This window comes from Pithys albifrons, chromosome 7, assembly GCF_047495875.1.
Source record: "Pithys albifrons albifrons isolate INPA30051 chromosome 7, PitAlb_v1, whole genome shotgun sequence".
Taxonomy (NCBI): Eukaryota; Metazoa; Chordata; class Aves; order Passeriformes; family Thamnophilidae; genus Pithys; species Pithys albifrons.
This window is the reverse complement of record NC_092464.1, coordinates 50,231,043-50,254,855: the sequence shown is the minus strand read 5'-3', so window position 1 is coordinate 50,254,855 and position 23,813 is coordinate 50,231,043. Positions and strand designations below refer to the sequence as shown.

The following is a 23,813-nucleotide window of genomic DNA, read 5'->3' as shown; positions in this document are numbered from 1 at the left end:
TAAGCTGGGGTGTATTTTATGAAGCCAGGAAGGTTAACCAGTCATGCTCATTTTCTGTCCTGCATGAGTCATACAGCAGAGCACATCAGACCTTCCCAGACCACCCCTTCATTGGATGGGAATGATGAATGCAAGACCAAATAAAAAATAACTTAAAGGGAGAGCTGTAGTAGAACAAAGCTATTCCAGTTGCAGTGTCCAAACGGCAGCAAAGAAGGTGTCCTTCCTTCAGTGAAGCAACAGCAGCCTGCCCAGATGGGAGCAGACAGTTTGTCCTTTCCTCATAGAGTAATGGCAGTGAATTTGTAAGACACACCTCAACACGAAAAACTGTAAAAGTCTCACTTCAGAATTTTGTAAATATGAGGAATGCTACAGAGCTGTATTGTAAGGGTACTTATTCCATTTGTATTACTATTTTGGTACTTCCCAGCCTTTGGATCAAGATTAAAGGCATTATGTGTTAAAGAGGATCTGATCTGCATTCAAAATACTCATGGGAAGTGAAAATTTATTTTTGGAATAATTCCAAAAAAAGAAAGATTGTAAAGAACCAAGGTCTCCCTCTTCTATAATGTGCCTTAACCACTGGCATGTCTGTTATTCTTGAATGGCAGTGGGTCAATATCTCCCTCCAATTAAGTTTCATTATAGTAGAAAAGAGGAATGGTTTTCAAATCTTAAAATATTTAACAAGATGGAATAAAAATTTGTTCTATTCAGCTTTTATTCAAAACTTTCCATGTTTTTCTTTCTAAACTCACTGTAGGGGTGAGAGAAAAATGAAAGCAAGATGATACAGGACAAGCAGCACTCTCCTCAGCTGATCACACTGCCACTGACTTGGGGTACTGGAACAGAGGTACAAGCAGATCCAAACCAGGCTGAGATGTCTGTTTGACAAAAGTGGCCTTAAAAAAATAAAGGATATTGTTTTCAGGAAATGAAACAAAAAATGTACCTTGCAAAGCACAAAAGTCCTCTTGTATTTCCTCCACCATCATACAGGTGATGGCAATTATTAGGTAATAATATTTTTTTGACCACTGCATAAAGAAATTGCTTGACCCTAAGTGTGTGCAGGAAAAGATGCTGAACATCTACACATATATTATTTCACAGTTCAATCTCTTCAAGAAAGCACACAGGCAATGAGTCACATAGAGGCTTTAAATTCACCTGACACACAATTTCTGAACTTTCATTGAATATTATGAATAAGAGACTTTTGAGTATTGTATTATCTACCCTGACATTACTGCCAGCAGCAGAGCAGAATGATCTTTTTGAAAAGGATTACAGAGGCAGAGAAATAATGAAGCAAATACATTACGAGGAGATATTAACATAAGGGAAGTTGTGGTGAATTGAGAGCTATGAATGTTAAGATTTCATCAGATCCCAAAGCCTCTGCAGTGATTGTACCTCCTAAAGGCCTTATCCTATAAATTAAGGAGTGGAATTTCTTTTCCTGAGGAAGATGCTAGTTTTCAGAAATCATTATAATTCCTTTTAAAGCACTTTTGACACCTGCAGCAGAGAGATACTGCAGAAAAAGTACTGTTAAAATCACTAGAGCACACTTAACCCACATATTGTTAGAGGCATGTAAAACAAAGGATTTCAAAGGAAGAGTGTGATGCGGTCGAACTATTGGGATTTCACATGTCCCTAAGCTTTTTGTCATCCCGGAGGGCCCATTCCTATTCACCCATATAACACTGTCTGAAGAAAAATCATAAAATCATAAAAGAGCTCTGATTCCCAGTCTCCTACCAATCTAGAAAAACTCTGCTGATAAAGAAATTACTGGGAAAGGCCAGTAACCATGAACATAATATCAGCAATGCTTTAAACAGAATTTCTGCATCTCCTGCCATCTAAACTCACTGCTTGAGCCTGGGACTTTCAAAGCTTATATGCTCACTCTATCTTTGTCTAAGATGAAGGCCTCTGAGTAACTCTTTTGCTAGTTTTGCACTGCCTGATACTATCCAAGCTTCTGACAAGTCACATGTGGCTGTACTGCCATTTTTTGATATGGTCTTCAGGAAGCAGAGGCTGTCCAGGCAATGACAGTGAAACAACCTAGGGATGACCTGTTTGCATGAGTCTAATAAGGTGTTTTTTTTAATCTTTAATGGAATTTTCAAACTTTTTTCACCTTTTTTGGGTGCAGAATGAGATTTTTATTTTAATTCAGTTCTACAGCAGGTTAAAAACACTGGAATAAAGTTTCTGTCAAAAAAAACAACAACCAAAACAAACAAAAAAACCCAACAAAAAACCAAACCAACAAGCTTGTGCCCATCCTTATTAAAAGAAAACCGAGCAAACAAAGGATAGATATAATAAATCCAAAAAAAATATAGGATAAAAATCCTCTGCCTGAAAACATTTCCATACTTGAGACTCAGAGCAAAGATGCATTTAATTGGCTTTAAAACGAGTTTATAGGCCTACTTTGGCTCTTCCTCTGTCCTCTTCTCCACCTAAGCAATGAAGATGTCCATTGGACCAAGAACATGTTTCAACTTTTCAGACTGTGTCTCACAACAGGCTGCTTCATTTCCATGAGATAAATCATTTTTCCTTTCCTCTAAAAGTGCCCAGGCAGGTATGATGAACTCCATCTTCTATAGAAGAACACTACTTGGAAGTTAATATCCAGTTTCTGATTTCCATATGCAGGTAACTATGCCTATATTCAGGAGGAGACTCTGGACCCAGGACATCCTTTTTCAGGACATCTGATTACCCCATCACTAAGGTCACATACTGGTTTTAGCACTGAATTTATCTTTCAGTGGAAGGAGAAAACTCACCATTCTGGACATGCTGTTTCTCTTCTCCCACCGCATGATGAGAGTCTGTTCCCTTATCTGTCCCAAGTGTGTTTTTCCCTTGAGAGGCTTTGTGTTTGTTCATGCCCATTTGCTGAGTCCCATTTACAGGATTCTTACTGGAATCTGTATGTTTGCTTTTCCCAGGATTTGGTTCTTTGCTGTTCTCTGTTGCTGTGGCATCTTCAGCTGGCTTCTCATCCTTTTCATCTCTTTCCTTTTCATCTGTTCCCTGAGAAGCATTTTCCTCTGCTTCTTTCTTAGCTTTTTCTTCTGTATCCTCAGCAAAGAGAGACGCAAAACAAGGAAAGAAATCACAACTATCAACCAATTTGACAAGAACAACATACATCTAAATCTACTTCAGTATTTTACATGTAAACAGCTGTTACTTAGATAAATGTAGGAAAGGACTTGACAATGGAAAAAGAGCATAGGAGAACATTTAACAAAGTAGTCTGAAAATAATACCCCAGGCCAGCCTAAATGTATATTATATGCTTACCCTTTTTTTACCATATCAAGTTCACCTTTGAAAAAGCAGTTTTCATTTTCATGGAATGCATAGAAAGTGTTTTTTCTTAATGGCAAGTTTTAATCACAAAGGAAAACTTATTTTGAATACATACTTTCCTGTATCTTTAGACAGGTCTTTCAGCTGGAGAGTAACAATCTGCTCTGGCAAATAGAACTATGCTAAATCCCTGAAGACAAGGCCACATAATACATAAACATCAAATTGCTTCCATTTACATGCAATAAAACAACTCCAATAAAATAGGGTTTGAGCAATTACCATTCAGATCACAGAATAAGTTGTAGCCCAGTTTCATGAAGGGGAAATTAAAAAAAAAAAGGTGAAACATTCCACCTTTTCTGGTGCCAAAACTGGTCTAAATCACCTGAGGGCTCAAGGAGACCTTGGGCAATCATCCAACCACTGGAGGTAAGGGGCAGTTATAACTAAATTGTTCTCAAAAGATGCCTCTCGTTATTTGCAAAAGAACTCCAATAACAACTGTATGACAGTATTGAACCCTGGTCAACCTTGACTCAAAACACAGCCCCTCCCAGAGTGATTACATCACAAGCATTTGCATAGTTTTCAATTCATTTTCCAAGTTATCACCAGAAATATGAAACCAGCTATGAATTCAGAATATTCTGTCCTTCTCCCCTGAACTATTATCCGTGCCTCTTTCAACCTTAACAATGAACTATTCATGACCTCTATTCACAAATACTGTCCCAGCTATTTTTCACCCACCCTGAGTCTGATTCATGGCTTTAGGGGAACTCCCTTCCATTTTTTTCCCCTCTTATGGTTCACATCCTCTTCATTATGTACACTTACATAATGAGTGTAAGGTACTCTTAAGAAGTGTATAAGGCACAGATGAGTCACAATATTCCTATCCTTCTGAATTCAGTGTAGGTTGTTCAACTCAAAAAGCAGATTCTCTCAAACTACCAGTGCTTACTTGGAGAACAATTTGATTGAAGAAGAGCTTGAAGAAGAAGAGGTCAAAAGAATTTTTATTCTTTCGCTAAGAAGCTTGGCTGTTACCTTTGGTGGCTTGCGCTTTCCATTTCTCCCTGTTCTGCTGCACCACCTCAGTCCAGGTGGCTTTAAAGCATTTGAAGTCCACAGTGAGTATGGAGCAGTTGAGTGAGGCACTTCCTTCGGACCCAGTACTCTTGACACTTGATCTTTTAACTTCGGAGGGACTAATGTTATTTAGACTGGGGCACAATATCACAAAACACAGAAGAAATCAGTATCCTGTACACTCAAATACAACTATGAAGAAATAATGGCTGTAAGTCAGGTAACAGAACAATCCAGGAAAAACTAAGCTTGAATCCTTTATCCTTCCCTTCTCTCCCCTCCAACCCCAGGCCAACCAGTGTTAAATCAAGGAGTACAACTGAGCCAGTGTTAAAAATAAAAGGCAGCTTTCCCTGCCTATTTTTTGGTATCCATAGTCACTAAGAAATAGAATCAGTTAAAGTTCTGTCACTACTTTTGTTGTGCATCTCCACTCCCTAAATATTATTGGAGAGTCAGACAATTCTAGAAATCAAATACGTCAAAGGAGGAGTCTCCTAAAATTCATTAATGGGAACCATTAGGCACAGGACAGGAGGTCAACCTCTGTCCAGGGCTTGGTGACCTCAGCTGAGGCTGAAATCAGGCACTCATTTCTGTTACAGATCCTACAGTTGTCTCTCAAGGATGGACGCTTCATTGTGCACATTTTAATAAAGGCATCAAGGTTATTGACAGAGAAAGATGTAAGTGATAGTTCTTTGTTTGCCCAAGAGTAAAGAAGTTACCTGGAAGAGGGAATCCTTAGAGTAGCCCTACTCTAGGGAGCATGAGCCATGTGGTATTTGAATCCCAAAACATGTCTTGTCAATAAGCTACTAAAAGAGCAGTATCTGTATAATACAGGTTGAATGGGCTTCCTACACCCGAACTTCAGGTGAGTTCTGGTGACTCTTCACACATTTGTGTACCCCTAAATACTGTCACGAAAGTGTGCTTAAACTTTCCAACCATCATCTGTGTTTGAATCCCATTTACACTTCTAGACATGAAGAAATGAGGACCTAACAATGACTCCCTTTACCTTCTCTCTGACATTAGCGACTGACGTACACTGTAGGGGGTGAAAACAGGGGAGCTGAGTGCAACAGCAGCATGTGCAGAGTGAAGGGAGAGCACGCGAGGCTGTTCACCTGGAGCGCCTGAACCCGGACATGCCAGAGTGGGAAGCTTCATCGATGAGGGGAGTCACAATCTTCTCTGTCATATCAGTCAGCACAGTAAAAGTGGGTTCCACAATGAAATCAATGAAACCTGAGTGGAAACACAAGGAGAGTCAGGCAAGAGGAGGATTTATGCAGAATAAAGACAACCACGCCGTAGGTAAAAAAATTATACTTGAAAGAGAGATAGGCAAATACTAAAAAGAGAAGACTGAGTTATATATTACTCCCTGGCCCAAGAGCCTGGATATAGCATTCAATAAAATGTACCTACTTAAATACTGGAAAGAAAATGTGGCAAATCACAACATAAAAAGAGTCATGGAGACTTGTTTTATATGAGGAGTAGTGTGACATTGAAGTCAAATTCCTAGCAGATCTAGATAAAACTCAATTTAAAAGGATTCTTTAAAAGCAGAAAATCAATATAACAGTAATAATACCAGTAAGTTTTGCCGGTATGGAGTTGCATGCAAACCCCCCTTACTGCGTATCAGTATGTTGCTGTGAATACTTTTTCCTGCCTGCTTTTTCTTGTTGATAATAAAACAGATTTAGACGCTTTTCCAAACTTTTTAATATAAGAAAAGGAAAAAATAAAGGGCCAAATAATTTCTACTTCAGTATACAGTTTGACAGGGATGAATATGGCTCTGATCTGACTGTTGGAAGAGCAGACTGAAGGGCCCTGTGGCCATAAGCTCATGAGATGAAGGAAAATCCAAGTTGCATGGACAAAATGTGAGAGTGAAGAGCTTAAAGTGCATTACACATTTCCGTAAATTCCTTTACCCCTTCAGTTAGGAAATTTCTTAGTGCTGCAGGTAGCCAAGGAAAAAATGATGTCCTTAATCCCTCCTAAGGCACACTGGGATCCAGCTTACACTTACCATTTCCAGACATTTTTGGTAACATTACTACTGTTAAAATTTTTAGAGATTTGTTAATTATCAACTATTAATTACTACTTAGTAATATTGTCATTTATCTGACTCAGTCATTATATGTTTCTACAGCACTGGTGATTCTAGGTGACAACAGAACAACAAAGGGATGAGAGACCACATGATTCAAACACCTGAATTCTCAGTTTCTTTGATCCACATCTTGAGTGCAAAACAGTTGAGTATCCTTCTAGTTCCAGTTCCCTCCCCTGATTTTTGCTAAATTTCTAAAATGATGGATTATTAAGTGTATTTTCACTGGTCAAATTAAAAATGTTACTTTCAAGTAACATTCTGTAAATCTGTAGAAAATATGCATTCAGTCATACTCAAAAATCTTCATCCTGTGCCTCTATAACACTGAGTCAGTCTTATCTATTCAAATTTAGGAAAAAAAGAACTCCCTGGTAGTTCATCAGAAATGTATGCAGCATAAAGCTCAAACAGGAAATCATATGTTAGATCACAGCTCAGATAACCCCAGAAAACTTCATACAATTTTTTAAACCCCTGGAATTTTAATGACTGAGAACAGTGTTAAGTGTGCCACAGGAATCCTATGGATAATGAGACCTTGATGTACATATGTTTGTGTGTCTGTCCCTATATGCCTCTACTCCCCTTCCCTCAGAAACTTATTCACCTCTTAGTGACCAAAGAAATCCAAGCCATGGTACCTTCTCATTCTGCTCAGCAAGAAGTACCACTGCCATTTGCTCCATCACCATGAACAACCCTGAGACACACAAGTCTTTGATATCAGACATGTGACTATGTCACTAACTTCAGCAGCAAGGTGGTGGGATCTGTTTCCTGAGATACTCAACAATTGCACATAAACACAATCTAGTTGTGTTTAAGAAATAAGTTTTCCCTGCAAGAAGTCTTGGATCTCATCAACAAAGATGAGCAGAGGTAGCACAAGGGACTACAGGCAAACAAACTCAAATACCTAGGACAACTTTTCTTTGACAAATGAAATTTTTTCCTCTATTCCCTATAACAAGTTTTCAACTACACTAATGAAGTTTATTAATTGATATTCAGGGGTTTTTTTATTTATCAGTTTAAAGTCTGAACAATTTCTTAATAAACCAAAGCAACATGAGCGACATATTCTTTCTTTTGAGAATTTTTTTTCTGGTAGATTCCTTAATTTCATTAAGAAGGCCATACTGTCAAAATCTTCAGTCTGCATTTGTGAAAATCTTTTATAATGAAAATGTGCCCACTGTTGTTGCATCTACAGTGATCTTACAGCAGCAAACCAGCAACTACAAACAAATCGAGCCACCAGAGAAGATTTCTAGGCTCTGTTCTTGACAGAACTAAAATCACAATTTTATTTCACAGAGGACAGAGATTTTTAAGTTCTGAGAACTGATGACTGCTTGGTACAGATGACAGAATCATAGAATCACTACGGTTGAAAAGGACCTTTAAGATCGCCAAGTCCAACCATATAATAACACAATTAGAAATTCAGTAAGAATTACTTTTGCAAAGAAATGTTCTACATACTATTCCAGGGAAAAATTTGTTAAGATTATTAATCAGGTAAATAAACAAATGGAAAAAGATTCCAGAGTACAGCTTTGAAAGTCTTACCTCAATGGATAGCTAGAAAATACAGGTTTTAATTTAATAACGGAGATCTTAGAGAAAGATACAGTCAATATGTGCAGCAGACTGAGAAATGAACATTCCTTAATGTTAGAAGGCAAGATTATAAAGAGGAGACTATTAATGTCAGTGGATTACTAAACTGCACAAATCAAAAACAATGACAAATAGTAAATGACTAAATAAGGTTGCCTTTGCCTACTGACACGTGCCTCTTTTATAAGGCAGAATTGTATTGCTGATAGTTCAACATTAATTTTTCAGCGGCTTGACACAAGTGGCATCAGAAGTTTCTTGGCTCTCCTTGTCTTTTTGAGCAAAGGAACACAAAAGGAGAGAGAACGAGAAAAATCTGGTATCGAGGCATACACAACCCTAGGTAAGGAGTGAGGAACATATCTGAAAACTGATAAAAGGGATGTGAAAGAGAAGTCTCTACATGCGCCTTCCTTCACAGCAATCAGACAGAAAGAGAATTTATTTTCTCACACAACACAGCAATAGACGCAGTATGTCCAGGAGTCTTCAATGTGAGTTTTAGCTGAGACTGCAGCATTTCAAGTTTGTTGCTGCTTTCCTCCACCAAGCTACTGGCAGAACAACCTACAGTTGTACTGTGGGTTATTGTTGCAGAGGAGTAAATACTACAAGTCCAACAACTAGGCCAGGCTTGTATAGGGCTCTTCAAGTTCAGATTCTTAACTGAACTGTCTAAACTTCAAAAGTCAGAAAAATCAGTGATGGTATCCCTGAGAGAATGCATCAGGAACAATGAAATCATTTTAAACAGAAATGGCTCTTAGCCAAACATACAGTTCTGCACTTTTCTAGGTTCTGGGATATTGTTGTCTTCTTCGAGAGAAATTTCATGCTTCAATTTTTTTTGTGTTTGCTTTCTTTTAATGCATTCTTTGTGTTTCTGTCTTTCTCAGTTCCCTCAATTTTAGCATCCATGTTATCTTTCTTTTGATATTCTATTTGTCTGCCTATTCTCCAGTCGAGGTTAGAACACATTCCACTTGCTTCCTAAGTATAAAAATCCAATCACAAATCCAACTGTTCTCTTGTCTCTTCTTTGCTCCAAGCCCCCTGAACAGTTTAACTTCACTTAGCCCCTCTTCTTCTCTCACCAAATATGTGTCTCACTGCCTCATCCTTCCCCTGCTTTTTCACTCAATAACTGAAGGAGACATTAAGAAAGTGCTTTTGGTGAGCCCTTAAGATCTCTTTTTCTGAATGGGTTGCAAGAAAAAGGTTTGCTAGATGCATGGCTTCAGTGAAAAATAATGGTTGGTTTAAAGCACTGGGAGGAAAGGGTTGGAGGAATAAATTGAAAAATGCACAGTAGGTTTTGCCCAGATCATACACCAGTTGCATTCATATCACATTGCCATGTATGCCCATTCTTCACAGCTCAGAAAACCATCCCGCAAGTGTCATAATCAGGCACTGTAGTTATCTTTGCAGACACATCAGAGATAACTGGGTGACTGTATGGAACCATTACCATAAATGTAAAGGCTCCCCAGATTTGAATGGTTGATCTGGGGAAAACAACGCCATTGTACTCCATTTCCTCTCTCTAACATAGTTCCAAATGATGAGAGATCACTACAACCTTAGCCCTATAGGGAAGAATAAGTTTTGCTTTTGAGATGCTGCTTCAAATGCACCAAAAGGGACTTACCTATTTGAGACTGAGCCACCATAGTAGATTTGCGATCACACAAGGGAGAGAAGGGCAACCCTAGTTCTGCTTCTTTGTCACCCTGGAGAAAAAAAATTGAGAAGAAATTAGAAAAGGACAAAACACAATGCACTTTGATATCTTACTTCACACCCATAAACGCCTCTTAATTTACTTTCTTTAATAAGCTTTCATTTTGTTTGGATTTTTTTGTTTGTTTATTTTTAGCACAAACTGTGGAGAATTTGAATCTGGCTGGAAAAGTTGTAGTCCAAGGAGATGTTGGTGAATTAAGCATCTTGATTCCAGTGATTTTTTCCTCAGAGCTTTTCCTGCCTTCTTGGTAGTTCTATCCCCCCTATGAGCACATGAACACTTTTCACTGCAGCTCTCCAGAGAACGCAGCATTACTCAGTTCTCAAAGCAAATCTTTCAAGAGAAAACATCAGGGTCAGGACTCATTTTTCAGCACAATCAATACTGGGACAATGATGATTAATATCTTGATACCAAACCTAGTGGGGAAGTGGACACTTTGAAAGTTAGAGCCACCCTGCAGGTGGTCCTGGATAGGCTGGAAGAATGGGCTCACAAGAACCTTCTGAAGTTCAACAAGGACAAATGTAAGGTCTTGCATCTGGGAAAACATAATCCAGGACTTCAACACAGGCTGGGGTCAATCCAGCTGGGGAGTATCTCTGTGGAAAAGAGACTGAGGGTCCTGGTGGGCAACTCATACTAATGAGTGAATAGTGTGCTGTGGCAGCAAAGAAAACCAACAGAATGCTGGGCTGCATCAACAAAGGCATCACCAACAGAGATGAAGAAGTCATCATCTGCTCTACTCAGCATCTGCCAGACCACACCTGGAATACTCTGTTCAGTTTTGTTTTCTACTATGCGAAAAATAAATAAGACAGGCTGGAGAGGATCCAGAGAAAGGCCACCAAAATGATTAAAGGACTAGGAAGCCTGCTATGGTAAGTAAAGGCTGAGAGAACTGGGCTTATTAAGCCTTGAGAAAAGAAGGTTTTGGGGAGACCTTATCACCATGTTTCAGTATTTAAAGGGTGGCTACAAAGAAGATGGGAAGATGGGAAGTGTAAGAAAATCTGTGACATGTTATATCACAAAATACTTGGAATCCAGCAGGGCTGGGGACCTGTTCTGATATAGGTTAAGTCAGGCTTTATGTCTCTGCAGGACACTCAACAGAAAGGACAAAAAAGGGTCTGCAGGTGAAGAACATAAGAAAGAGCACAAGAACATGCCTAATCCAAAGCCAGACCAGTCCCTTGCAACCACAGTCCCCTCTGGCTGGTAGCAGTTCTCCATCTCATGGTTGCAATTCACATGCAATTGTTCACCGCAGAGCCCAACCCAACCGTCCCCATGCTACCCTGACCTGGAAAAGAGCCCTTCCCCTGGCCCTGGAAAATTACATGAGATGATATAGAATAACCTCCTGGTCCTAGCCATGTCCCCTCCTGGCTACTGCTACTGCAAAAATAAACCATGTGAACTTGTGAGAAGCATGTGTGTAGCTCTTCTTCTGCCAGACAGGGATGTATTATTGATCTAGTACCAAATAACTTCAATGAACACAAGTCCATGCTTCATGGCAAGCTTAATGGTTTTCCTGAAGAGGGAATTAATACTGCATCTGAATTTGGAACAAGACTACAAGTTTTACATATAGCTTCATCTAAGTGTGGAGACCTCCATCATTCAAAGCTAAAGTAGGACTTGCTGGCTTAAATACAATTATCCTTATAAAAAATAAAATTAGGACATTGCCTTCATTATATGTGTAAAACAGATCAACACTTAGACTTTTTGTGGTCTCACATCTAGTTAATTCCCTCACAAGTCTTTAAAGGACTCAGCAGATACATATTTTAACTCCTTTAGTATAATTTTCAACTAGAAAAGCATAAACGTGCACATAATTTTTCCTAAACTGCACATTAAAACCATCCTACTTGCATGAGTCTCCTGTGTGGCAACACAGAGACAGCTGCAGGTATGACATACTTGCTTCCATCCAGTAAACCCATTCATTGTTTGAAAAACAAATAAAGGCATACATTTCAAAGCAAATTCTTGCAATGTCCTTATTAAAAATGATTCCTGCAGTGTCTTTAAAAACAGATGTAATTTTAAACATTTTCAGAACTTTTTAAAAATTGACATGCATTTCTCCCTTTTGCATTCAGATTTACTATATAACATGAAGTTATCAAACTTTGGAGGGAAAATAAGCACTTAGTTTTCTGCTTAGTTTAGTAATTCATATTAGTGAAAAGTACCCTAAGCACTCCTTAAGAGCTCCCTCTTTATTTTTCCTTCTTTTTTTTTAAGGGAGGTCTTTAAATAATTTTTATTAATGACCTGGGGATGTTTTAACTATCAAACAGGGCTCAATGATTTGTCTAGATTTGTGGATCTCTCAACAGAAGGTCCACTATGAGCCATAATCTTGATCTGTCGACTTCATCTAAAGTAAGGGAAAGGTAAGACTTTTTCATATCCACCCCAACAATGTAAGTACAGTTCTATAAAGTAAAGCTACCCAAACCTGTTTTTATGGTTCTAGAACTAATTAGAATGACACATATTCTATATTTTCCTAATTTGAAAAACATATTAGCTTCTCAAATTAGAATTTCTTCTATGTAGACAATGTTTATATCTATGGGTAATGTATCAGACACTAAATCATAAAAGGCCAGTGCTACTGGTGCCAGAGGAGAAAGCTTCATACATTTAGGAGATTCTTATATATATCAGAGAAAAGGAAAATACCTGTGTTCATATTTTCCTACTTCATTGCCCAATCCTACACACCCCCCTCAGCTGCAGAAATACAAAGGAACTTCCCTGGCTTTACCTGTCTGAAGAACTCCTCTAGCAGGGACATTGTCCAGCGATGATGGAGGTCCCAGGCCTTGGCTGGATGACTGATATCTGCTGTATGTAACAACAGGGATAAGGCTTTCGGCTTGTCAATTCTGAAAACCCAAAGGATCAAACAAATTAATTGCCTACACCTGCAGGGGAGAATGACAAAAATTTTACCTCCCGGGAAATGACCTAATTAGAATCCTTGGCCAGCATATTAATAAAGTGATTTCTCTGGTCATAAAATCAGACAACTTGAAAAGACTGTCTTATTTCTCCAACATACACCATTCCTGTTTTAAAAGATGTATTAAGAAATGCAAAAAGAAATGTTGCTCAGCCTTGCTGAGCAACTTGGCAAGCTTGCTTGTCTGCACTAACAGGCTTGAAGGGCTTCTGTGTTTCCCAGTTCACCTGGGCTGCATTTTATGCAGCTCAGAAGAGAAGCTGGTCCCTACCATCTTACTGCAATGAGCAGTCAGGATCTCTACACAAAATCGTGGAAAGACTTCTATCTTCTGGGCAGACCAAGTGGCTAGCCACAGTCTGATCTGATACAGGTATAATCGTGATACAGGTATAATTCTGGGAGGCTTTGGACAGACCTTTGTCCAGGGTGAAAAACTGACCATTGCTCAGAGCTTTGTGCAGTATAGAAAGAATTTTAAGAGTTGTGGACAAAATATTACAGCTCCCAATGGCAAACTGCATAGAGAAAAAAAAGGCCTTCCCCATACTGTTCCATCTGTTATTTTCCAGTCATTCCCTCAGTGGATCTCAAGTTGTTTCCATCTGTCCTCTGGTTATGAAGCAGGCCCCTTGCAGGGCTGGCAACCGATAGCATGTGCAGAAGGGCAAAAGCATAAATTGTGTTCTGTGCATCTTATAATTGAGTCATAGTCTGTAGAGGTGACTCAACTGAATCATGTTCTTGGTGTTACTCACCAGAGAAATGTCCAGTGAGGATCGTCCCAACAATGGTGACATTTGCAAGCTTTGGTCCACCAGCACAGAGTAGAGGTGTATCTATAGGGGTGTGCCAATGTTTTCCTAAGTGAATTCATTCAAAATTCAACAGCAGAAAAAAATTGATGTGGACATCAAAGAAAGTGAGGGCCTCTGGAGAAGTGCTTCTGAAGTTAAACACAATGGCAAAGCACCCGCTGAAATGCAAACCCACACTGCACTGTGTTGTAAAGTGACTCACCCTTCTGGCTGCTGCAAAGCATTCTTCATAGCTTTGATTTGCTGGAAGTGACAGGACATATCAGTGGCCAACACCATTTCAATCACTAGAGCTCTGAATTCTCTTTTGAATAGCATAACAATGGGAGCAGCAAGGAAAGAGAAGCACAAAAAACAGCATCAGACACACTCCAATTTCTTTTGTTGTCTATCTGCAAATTATTGACAGCAATGCCTTTTGTATGTAATTCTGTCTATCATCCCTCTTTCAGGGATGGGAAAGAGGGTGAAGGATTTTCTACACCAACACAGGAGTGGGATGGATGCAAATTAAGCCAGGTGGCTAATCCTTGGTAAGAGAAATCTTAGATGTTTTATGAAGAGCATATTTGTATTTAGTACTGCTTTTTCAATTAAGCACAGACTTCTTAAATTGATATCTTTTGTAGGGAATTCTTAAAGGGAAGGGAAAAATTTTTAAAGCCTCAGAATCAGGTGAACTTGACTAAGACTGGTTGACACCTATGTCGAAAGTTTAATCATTTTACTAAAAGAAAAACTACTATATACGATGCATATGTGAACTAAAGACCTTTGAGAACCTGTACTACTTCCCTGATATTATAAATTCAAACTATTCCTGTATGGAGTTTTGTTATGCAAATTTATTGTCCCAGTTTTGGCTGTAAGAGTCAATTTGCTTCTTAGTAGCCAGTAAAGTGTTGCGTTTTTGATTTAATATGAAAATAATGTTGGTAACACACTGATGGTTTAGGTTTTTTGCTAAGTAGTGCTTATTCCCAATCACAGATTTTTGGGTTTCCCGTGCTCTGACAGTAAGAAGGTGCACAAGAAGCTGGGAGGGAGCACAGTCAGCACAGCTGACCCAAACTGGCTGAAGAGATACTCCATACCATAGAACTTCATGCCCAGTATACAAACTGGAGCCACTGATCACTGATTGGTGAGAGGGTGGGCATCAGTGAGCAGATGGTGAGCAATGATATTGTGCATCACTTGTTTCTCTTGGGTGTTATTTCTCTCTCTCTCATTTTTTAAAAATTATTATTAGCAGCAGCATTATTATTAATTAACTACAACACTTGTTTAAACTCCAGCTGAAATTCCTTTTAAAATTATATGAATGTCCTAAACCTTTTTAAATATCAAAATGTTCCGATCTAGTCACAATACAAATTTATTTTCTCTTTCTCTCAGTTCAGCCCTCCACAGGTTAAAAGAGGAAGAACAGCCCAAGGTTAGCATACCAGATCAGGATTTTGAAGATTCAGAAATGGGTCACCATTCACTTAAAAACAGAAGTTACCATTCTCCTTTTCATGAATGTTTTATGAAGGATGTAGTCTATTTTGATAATGTCTCTCTTGCCTCTAGTGGCTGTGCTCAAGTTTTAGCCCTAGGCCACCACCAATGTATGGAGATCCAAGACTTCTGTCCTTACTCCATGTCATGGATGGCATATAGTGCAGCCTCCCCAGTCCCAGGAGCTCTGCACACTGATGGCATCAGCTGACCTCGCTCTTCCCTCAGTATAACCACCTCCTCCTCCCAACCCCTAAGTATAATCAGCTGCAAAGGCAACAATCTTGTTGACTAAATGTCTTATGTAATATATACATATCTTATATGTCTTGTACATACTTATGTTAAGTATACGTGGTGGCTGAAAAGCAACTAATTTTAAATTATTTTGAATTTCTAGGTTTTTTTGCCAGTCCTGGGCAGCTCCCAGCACAAACCATTCTGTCAATACAAACAAGAGAGGAGAACCAGAATACATAGAAACACATTGTTACAAGAAAAGGGGGAGCTTATTCTCTGGGAACAATTAGTGCTGGGAAATAGCAAACTTTTCACTACATCCTCTGGACTGCTACTCCATCATATTGGTCTGCATGGCCTGCCTCGTGCACAGCTTACTGCAGAAGGAATATACAAAAGCAGGGGATCAATCCAGGCAAATGAGGTGCTGATGGCAGAGCAAGGATGTACATGTGCTTACAAACACACACATTCTAGTTCCCCTTTTATTGATGTAAATCTGGCATATGCACATTCTCTGACCTCTGCACGTATTTCAGACTATCATTTCATCTGAAACAGAGGTGAAAAATACTTCAGAGACAGTAAGGATTTCACTACTGCAGAGTTCTTATTTGTTACTTCAAACAACAGGCATCACAACAGCAGGTGACTTGAAAAGTGTGGACATAGGATAAGCATGAGAGAAAAATCTCAAAAGACACAACCATACAGGATGAGAAGTTTGCGCATTTTTTGCCAGGCTGAGATAATGCTGAAATTCATTACAGAGAGGATCAAAAATAGATATTTATCCATTTCTTGGTTTCACGTCTGAGTCAGATTGGAGCTTGGTACACACAGCTGTTACTTTTTGCTCTGACCATTTTTAGCACTTTGTTTCTGCAATCATCTTCAAAGCCCACACAACACATTGTGGTGCTGCAGTCTGCATGCTGCTTAGCAGCCCTGGCTAAATAGAGCCCAGATACTGTTTACAAGAGGTGTCTCCAACTGAAGTATCTCTGGACTATATTTAATGATTCTACTAATGCACAAAATCCTGTTAATGTTTTACATGACATACCTTCAGAGGAATTTGTTTTTCATCTGGACTAACATCTTTCTATTAGAGAGGCACAGTATATAAAAGCAGAGGAAAAAGCAAGTCAACTGAAACAGTCTTAACTTCTTTTACTTTTACAAAGTATATGTGACAGTCTCAAGGAAGAATGAGGTAACAGAAAAGGCTGCACTACTTTCAAATGTCTACACATTGCTGTGAAGTTGTGCAAAGCTGTAGCACTGAATACTTAGGCTTAATAAATATTATTATTGACATATTGTGAAAAGACAGGCCGATTCAGCTCTCATTTTATTTCACTTACCAGTGAGATTATAAAGTCAAGAGCCCACCCCCCCACACACACGGGATTTCTGTGATACCTTGTTCTCTTTTATTCCCTAGTTTTCAAACCCAGTTTTTTATTCAGGAATAAGTTCAGGAAGAATAAATTTTAATTCACTGGAATACCAACTGTCCCAAGTAGTTTCTTAAAAAACTTTACTCCAGAAAAGCTGGTCAAATCTTTAAAAAATAGGTAACTTAAAATTGTATCCAAGAAAAGAAGAAATACTGCAAGATGATGAGAAAGGAAGGAGGGTTATACCCCTAAAATCTACCCACTGCTCTTCTTCCATGGTTTGAGAAGGAAAAGGGGATCCATTTCCTCATCATTACCATGAATACACACAGGCAAGAGGGCAGCTACACTTGGCCAGCTGTTTCCACCCAGTCACCTTTGGGAGCTGACTGGCCCCAAGTGAAAACTATCCTTCTTCCATGGTTTGAGGAGGAAAAGGGGGGCCATTTCCTCACCATTACATCCACAACATTGCACCTATTCTTACTGACTACAGCCTGCAGCACATTTTCATTAACTAATGGTCCTAAAAGCAACAGTGACCAATTTAGGATCCCATGGCAGGTTTTGACTAGTCAGTTGCATAAAGATGCAAAATCTCACCTAAGTCCTTGTTACTTCAGGCACAATCAGGAGCAATTGACACAACTTCCATCAGAAGTTGCATCAGCCCCTGAGACAGATAGGGCCTGACTCCTTCCACATCTGCCTCTGATAAGCAGCAGTGCTCACTGCTCTCATTGAAGTGGGACTGCAATTCACAGGTGCAGTCTCCATTCAGCACAGGAGACTGCGGACATTTACAGGAGGCACTGGAGTGTGAGACTCCTCAGGGAAGAGCAATCCAGGTCTGGCTTCAGAATTGAAAGCAACATCTGTGTGGCAATCAAGGAACTGCAGCAAGGCAGATCATATGCCCAGAAGGTTGCTCCCAAGTGTGAGCAACTAATCAGCTGTTGAAAGTGGCCTAAAAGACAGAGCAAAAGATGCACTACCCCTTCCTGGCTCGCACCTCTCTGCCTAAGGTCTATCACACAGTACACACTGGTAGCAGCATTTCTTCAGGTTTCTAACTTAGCTGAGATAATTCAAAGTATAATTGATTCCATTTCAGAAAACAAGAGCCATGATCTGGAGATGCTGATCTTCGTCAACTCTTTACAGCAAACTGGCTGAGCTGGCTTAGATACAAACTTACAGACAGCTGAAGTGCGAGTAACAATGACAGAAACCGATAGAAGCCTTAAAAATACTTAGTGCACAAGAGTAACACTTCCTGCACTGAGCTATTTTGCTGATTTTGTCCCGTTGAAGCCTCAGCACCTTATTATTACAGGAATTAACAGGAAAACACTACATTAAGGAAATACCATCACTGGCTGTTCATCACTAAAGATATAAAACTCAGAATATGCATGTGCCAATCCTGAATGTACAAGAATTAAAATTTACAAAAAAGGGCATGATTATGCAACCATGCTCACATTTATACTTAAGAAAGAAGAGTGTGAGCAAAGTTGTCTTCAGTCAAAAAAAAAATCCATGTTTTCTCACCATGTCACTCAAACCAGCAACAGTGATTGACAAGGAGGGCTCAGAACTATCTGAGTGACAAAATGCCAAGCAGCTTTATTGACAAAGTTAGTATTGAATTAAAGGTTACTTCCCAAAGTTGTACTCCCATACAAACCTCAGCAAGCAAAGATTTCCCAGAAACCTTTTCATTCCTGTACTTGCCAGTAACTGGCTCTGTTTTAATAAACTGCATCAAACTTATTAGCAATTAAATACAGTGTCAGGAAAGACATCTATAAGAGTAACTTGGAAAGCATCTGTTCACCTTGTAGTTTATTTTCTTAGGTCACTGTGATCTGGTTTTGTCATAGTTTCTTCATTTACTTGTTGATAACTTGCACAAATGGCATTCATGAAATGAGGCAACTCAAGTGATTTGCAAATATTTAATAAGCACCAGAGGTATTATTTTAAAAAAGAGAAAAAAAGTAGTTTAAGTACTAGTCAGCATTCAGCTCTTTTCTTCTTAATGGTTACACAAGTTCTCTTCCATTCTTATCTGCTCTCCTTATAAAACCTGTGGCCATTTATTTTGCAACAGTGAAATGTATCTCCAATTTTCTGCACATATTTCCTGGAAATACACTCCCTAACGAGATGAATGAATACCACAAAAGTTATAAAATCCACATAGACATCTGGGATTGCAAAATTCACTGATCATCAGATTTTCTCTTACTAGTAATGTGAAAACAGGAATCAGTTCAGCTCAGAAAGGCACTTAAGAAATTACTTTTCAAAAAACATTACTGGGGCCTTTTGCTGAGAGAGATTTATTAAGTCTGTCTACAAAAGTGAAGCTTAATTTGGACACACTTCATTAGTTTCCCAAAGCATATTTGAATGCTGAGCATCCTATTTTTGAGTACTAGAATGGGGAACTCTGGGCTTTTAGGTTTTTTTCCCAACACCTCAGATTCTGCTGAGTCTGCTGATGTCTAGAAGTGCTTCCCCAATATTCGTCTATGGAAATTGTAAGAAATACTGGCAGTCAAAAGCAAAAGCACACAAAAATCACAATGTTTTTTTAATTAGAGCCCTTTCAGATAATGGCCTTTATACTGCAGCTGCTGCTTGATCAGCAGTCATAAAATAAAAAAGCCCTACTTGAGAAAGAACAAATAAGCAATCCAAACCTCTCAATGTTTTTGCTCAGGCAGTTACAGTATTTCTTAAAGAGATGGGTCAATATTTGAAACTTTGTGTCTAGGCACATCTCATGAACAGAACACACATGTTGGCACTACAGAATCAATGAGAAATATCTGAAGCTGGCTTTGATTCAATCAAAGAGAGCTGAAAGCCCAAAACCAGACCACTCCCCTAAAGTCAGTATCTATGCAACAAAGCCTACTCAGTTAGCTGCTCCACTGTAAACAGTGGCTGTTCTTGTAGACAGCGGCTCGAAGGCTGATCTAGTCAGTTAGTTCCCTGTGTTTCCTTGCCATCATAAAAGGAAGAAGTAATTTGCTCATATTTGACAAGGCATTGTGATCTGTAGCTAAAAGAGACTTAACATCTCAGTGCAGATAGTTTTTTCTGTTCCTTCTTGCTACCCACCATGAGACCATTCCACATACTGGAGGACAGAATTTTCAGGCCACTGCTCCACAATGCTCACACTGACTGAAATCAGCCATCTAAGTTCCTGAGTGTTATTCTTGGTGTTTAATTATAGGATCACATCACTGTCCACAAGCTGAAATACATAGGAAATTCAGGCTAAACAGATTAGCAAGCAGAGCCTTCACTGGCCATCTTACTAGAAGCCAGGCCCCAGAGAAGGGATCATTTCCCCAAATTTATATTAAAATAAGATTAAATGATTACTCAGCACTGTGTCACATTTAAGCATATGCAGAAGGCACTATGTGTTACACAGGATCCTACAATTTGCTTCCCCCTCCATAAAAAAAGACCACAGAGCTGGATTCTTCCTATCTAGCACACTGGGCTATTTTTAAAGTACCACACCATGAAGTACATAAACCCCCATAAAAACAGAAAAGTTCTGTTAGTTTGAATTGTCTCTTAGTAGAAAGGACATCATGTGCTGATTTTGGCATATAAATCATGTAATTTTTGAGGCTTATTTTAAATTACAGCTTCTTACATCACCTTGGCATATATAGTAGACTGATCTATACTCCACAGACAGGATTATTTTATGCTTTAAGTTCCATTTACAATTTTCAGGCAGGAAATGTCAAAGTAGATAAAGGTTATGTTTATGCTTTAGGATGAACAAACAGCAGGCCAGCTCTACATTCAGTTACAAATGGAAGTGTACAAAGTGTCTCTGTGATACTCAGAAATTAGACTTGAGTCAATTTGTGTATTTTAATGCATCATCACAAAGCTCAGTCTCAGTATCAGAGGTGAAAACTGAAAGCAGAAATAAACAAGACAAACACCTTTCAAAGTTCTTTATCCTGCAGCATAGAAATATTAATACGTAATATACAATAATGCAGATTACTATTCAAACAAGGTAATAACAGTCTATGGTCATGCTGCATATTCTTAGACAGCCACTATGTTTATTTTTACCTCCAATCATCCTTTGAGAGGTTAGATAAAATATTCATCTCTTCATCATCTTGCAAAAGCCGGTAGGCCGCACTAACATGGTGATTTTCAAGCACAGACCGGTCATTATATAGAATGGCTGAGTCTGACCTAGCATTTAAGAGAAAACATAGGAAAGGTTGTTTCTTCCCTGTCTAAAGAGTCTCACATTCAGAAGTTTTCTTTCGATCAACTACAGCAACTAAGTCTATAGAACAGACACAAGCATTTTAAGAGCATTTGTAATATTTTGTTAATTGCTGTCATTCAGTAAAAAAACCCTAAAGATTAAAACTCACTGCAAAATCTACTTCACCAGCTGAGACTCACCTAGTTGCTTTGTTACATACTTGAAAACAAGTGCTGAAAGCTGTGAGAGATAGGTAAATTTGTACTTGAAACCTGAGGCTTTTTTCTAGTTCTTACATATGTTGCCCTGATATTAAAACCTCACTGTACCCATATAAGCAATTGCAAGATGTGACCCAATATTGTTTCCAGAACAGCAAATTGGCTGTGAGACATAACCAAACTGCATTCTTACATCTTAACCCTGAGATTAGCTCAGTTGGTTAAAACTTGGTTGTAATAATCCCAAGGTCGTGGGTTCAATCCCCTGTGTGGGCCCTTGACTTAAGAGATGGTCTTGATGATCCTTGTGGGTCCCTTCCAACTCAGAACAGTCTGTGATTCTGTCATCTGTGTGCTAGACTGTGCTGTCTGGAAAGACAACTGCCAGTGGGACAGAATAAGACCAAAAGCCCTTCATGCCTTATTTTAAGCCCCAGGGCAGAGAGAGATTTGTGACTGATGAATGGCTAAACTGGTCTGAAGACAAAGAAGTTAATGGCGACAGAGTGTGAATATGATTTGTTACAGTCTCCACTCAGATCTGCTTTCCAGAGAGCAGTGTACTGTCTTCTTCTCTGACACCTCATACCCTCTGATGTTCAGTGTTACAGAAACTAAATTACAACTGTCCTTCCTTAAATCTTTTGGTAAGTCTTTGGGAAATACAGCAGATCCCTAATTCTTGCATGCATGGAACTGTAACAAGTGGAATACAGTTTGCCCCACAACAGAGAAAGAAACTTCTTTGTACATTCCCAAACAGATATTAGATGCTCAGTTCTCATTGCAAGTAGAGATTCACAATCTTTGCACGCTTCTGAATTTTGCTGACATTTCAACTTCTCCTTTTCTCTTCCACCAGCTCAAAAGCCTTATAAAACACAGTGGTCCCGTGTAGTATGTGATCAGTTAATCACTGTCTAGAAATTTACAAATCTTTTAAAAAATATTTCCCCAGTTAGGTAATGGTAAACAAACTCTTGATGCATGTGTGGTTTCCCACACAAGTGAAAATAGTATGCGTAGTGTTGGTGTGCACTGTCAAGAACAACAAATATTGCTGAATGCCTGATTTATGCAGTTAACGTTTGATTCTTCAAATTCATCAAGGAGAAAAAAAATTGTCAAATTACAGTATCTCCTTCAAAACTATACCTAAAAATACATTCCTCTGTAAAGCAATTTGTCTTTGGAAACTTTACACAAGAAATATTTTGAGACCTTTCTTTTTCCTGATTATTAATATGAAACAATGCTCAGGAACCTAAAATACATGCATTCCATTATAAATGGTTGAACAAGAGAAAATTGATTGCAGCCTAAGGAAGTGAACTTTCCTGCTGTATCACTTTAAAATGCAGAAGGTCCTGCACTTTTCTAGGTGTGCTGTTATTCTCCACACATTTTCCCCTCCGTGTCTCAGCCCTTCATCATGATTTACAGTGGCCTCACCGTGTCTGGATGTGAAAGTTGTTGGTGGTTCCAGTGTGTTCATAGTCATGTATGGCAGCTGCGAAGATCATAGCGAAAATCTCCAGCTCTGTCAGCCAGTGCTGAAAAGAGATTACAGAGCAATCAGATAAGCTCTCATTTTCTCAGGTATAAAGGGTTTTGTTTGTTAAAGCAAGTTATTCCCTGTTGACAGTCAACTTTGCACATTATTGCCTTTCCCCTGAAGCCTGCCAGATGCTTCAAAGCCAATTTCTATGGCTGATATACAGAAGCCAAACCAGTGTGTTTCCTGGACCTTCATCCACATAAACTGAGAAATTCAGCAAAATGGATCCAGGAGCTACTAAGGTTTAAACCAGAGCAAGGGGAAACACATGCCCTTGTGAAAAAGCAATGTTTGCAGAAGAGAGACAAGGAAACCTCAAGAAAATCAAGGTTCTTCAAAGGGAACTTGATGATACATGTGCAGGTAAAAACACACCACCAGGGTATGTCTTTTTAATTCAGTTGACATGAATAGCAGAGCCTCAGATACAGAAGAATGTCACTAATTTCCAGTAACTAAATGTCTCTGTCAATCACTGAATCATGAGGAGAACAAGATAAACTCAAAGGGTGTAAATCCTGTTATTTACCATTGTTAGAAATATTTGAGAAAGTCCTAAAGTTTGGAGATTTTTTCATAATTCCCTAGTCAAAGCCTTACTCTTCAGTGCTTAACTCACTTTTGCCTTAGATTTATAAATGATTCAGATGAGTTTAATAATTTTTCTCTGAGTCAATCAATCAGTTTATTGTTTGATTTTCCAGACACACAAGGAGTAGCACACAGGGAGTGTTGTCAACATCAAGCGCATGGAGGCAAAGGCTTTAGATACTGTAGGTACTGTAAATATTTGTAGGAAATGTATAAACATATTGTATTTAGAGAAAAATTTTATCACAG

At 38.8% G+C, this 23,813-nt stretch overlaps 1 protein-coding gene across 2 annotated transcripts in view; it reads right to left on the bottom strand.

Annotated features, from left to right (window-relative positions):
* PDE1C (phosphodiesterase 1C) overlaps nt 1-23,813 on the bottom strand; it is a 158,005-nt gene that overhangs the window by 24,053 nt on the left and 110,139 nt on the right. For both annotated transcript variants that reach the window (XM_071561535.1, XM_071561536.1), the window contains exons 9-16: nt 22,868-22,968; nt 21,047-21,175; nt 13,978-14,079; nt 12,760-12,880; nt 9,870-9,951; nt 5,586-5,706; nt 4,411-4,586; nt 2,826-3,116 (exon numbers count right to left, since the gene is read on the bottom strand). In XM_071561535.1, coding sequence (XP_071417636.1) covers nt 2,826-3,116; nt 4,411-4,586; nt 5,586-5,706; nt 9,870-9,951; nt 12,760-12,880; nt 13,978-14,079; nt 21,047-21,175; nt 22,868-22,968 — 1,123 coding nt within the window. The remainder of the gene's footprint in view (nt 1-2,825; nt 3,117-4,410; nt 4,587-5,585; nt 5,707-9,869; nt 9,952-12,759; nt 12,881-13,977; nt 14,080-21,046; nt 21,176-22,867; nt 22,969-23,813) is intronic.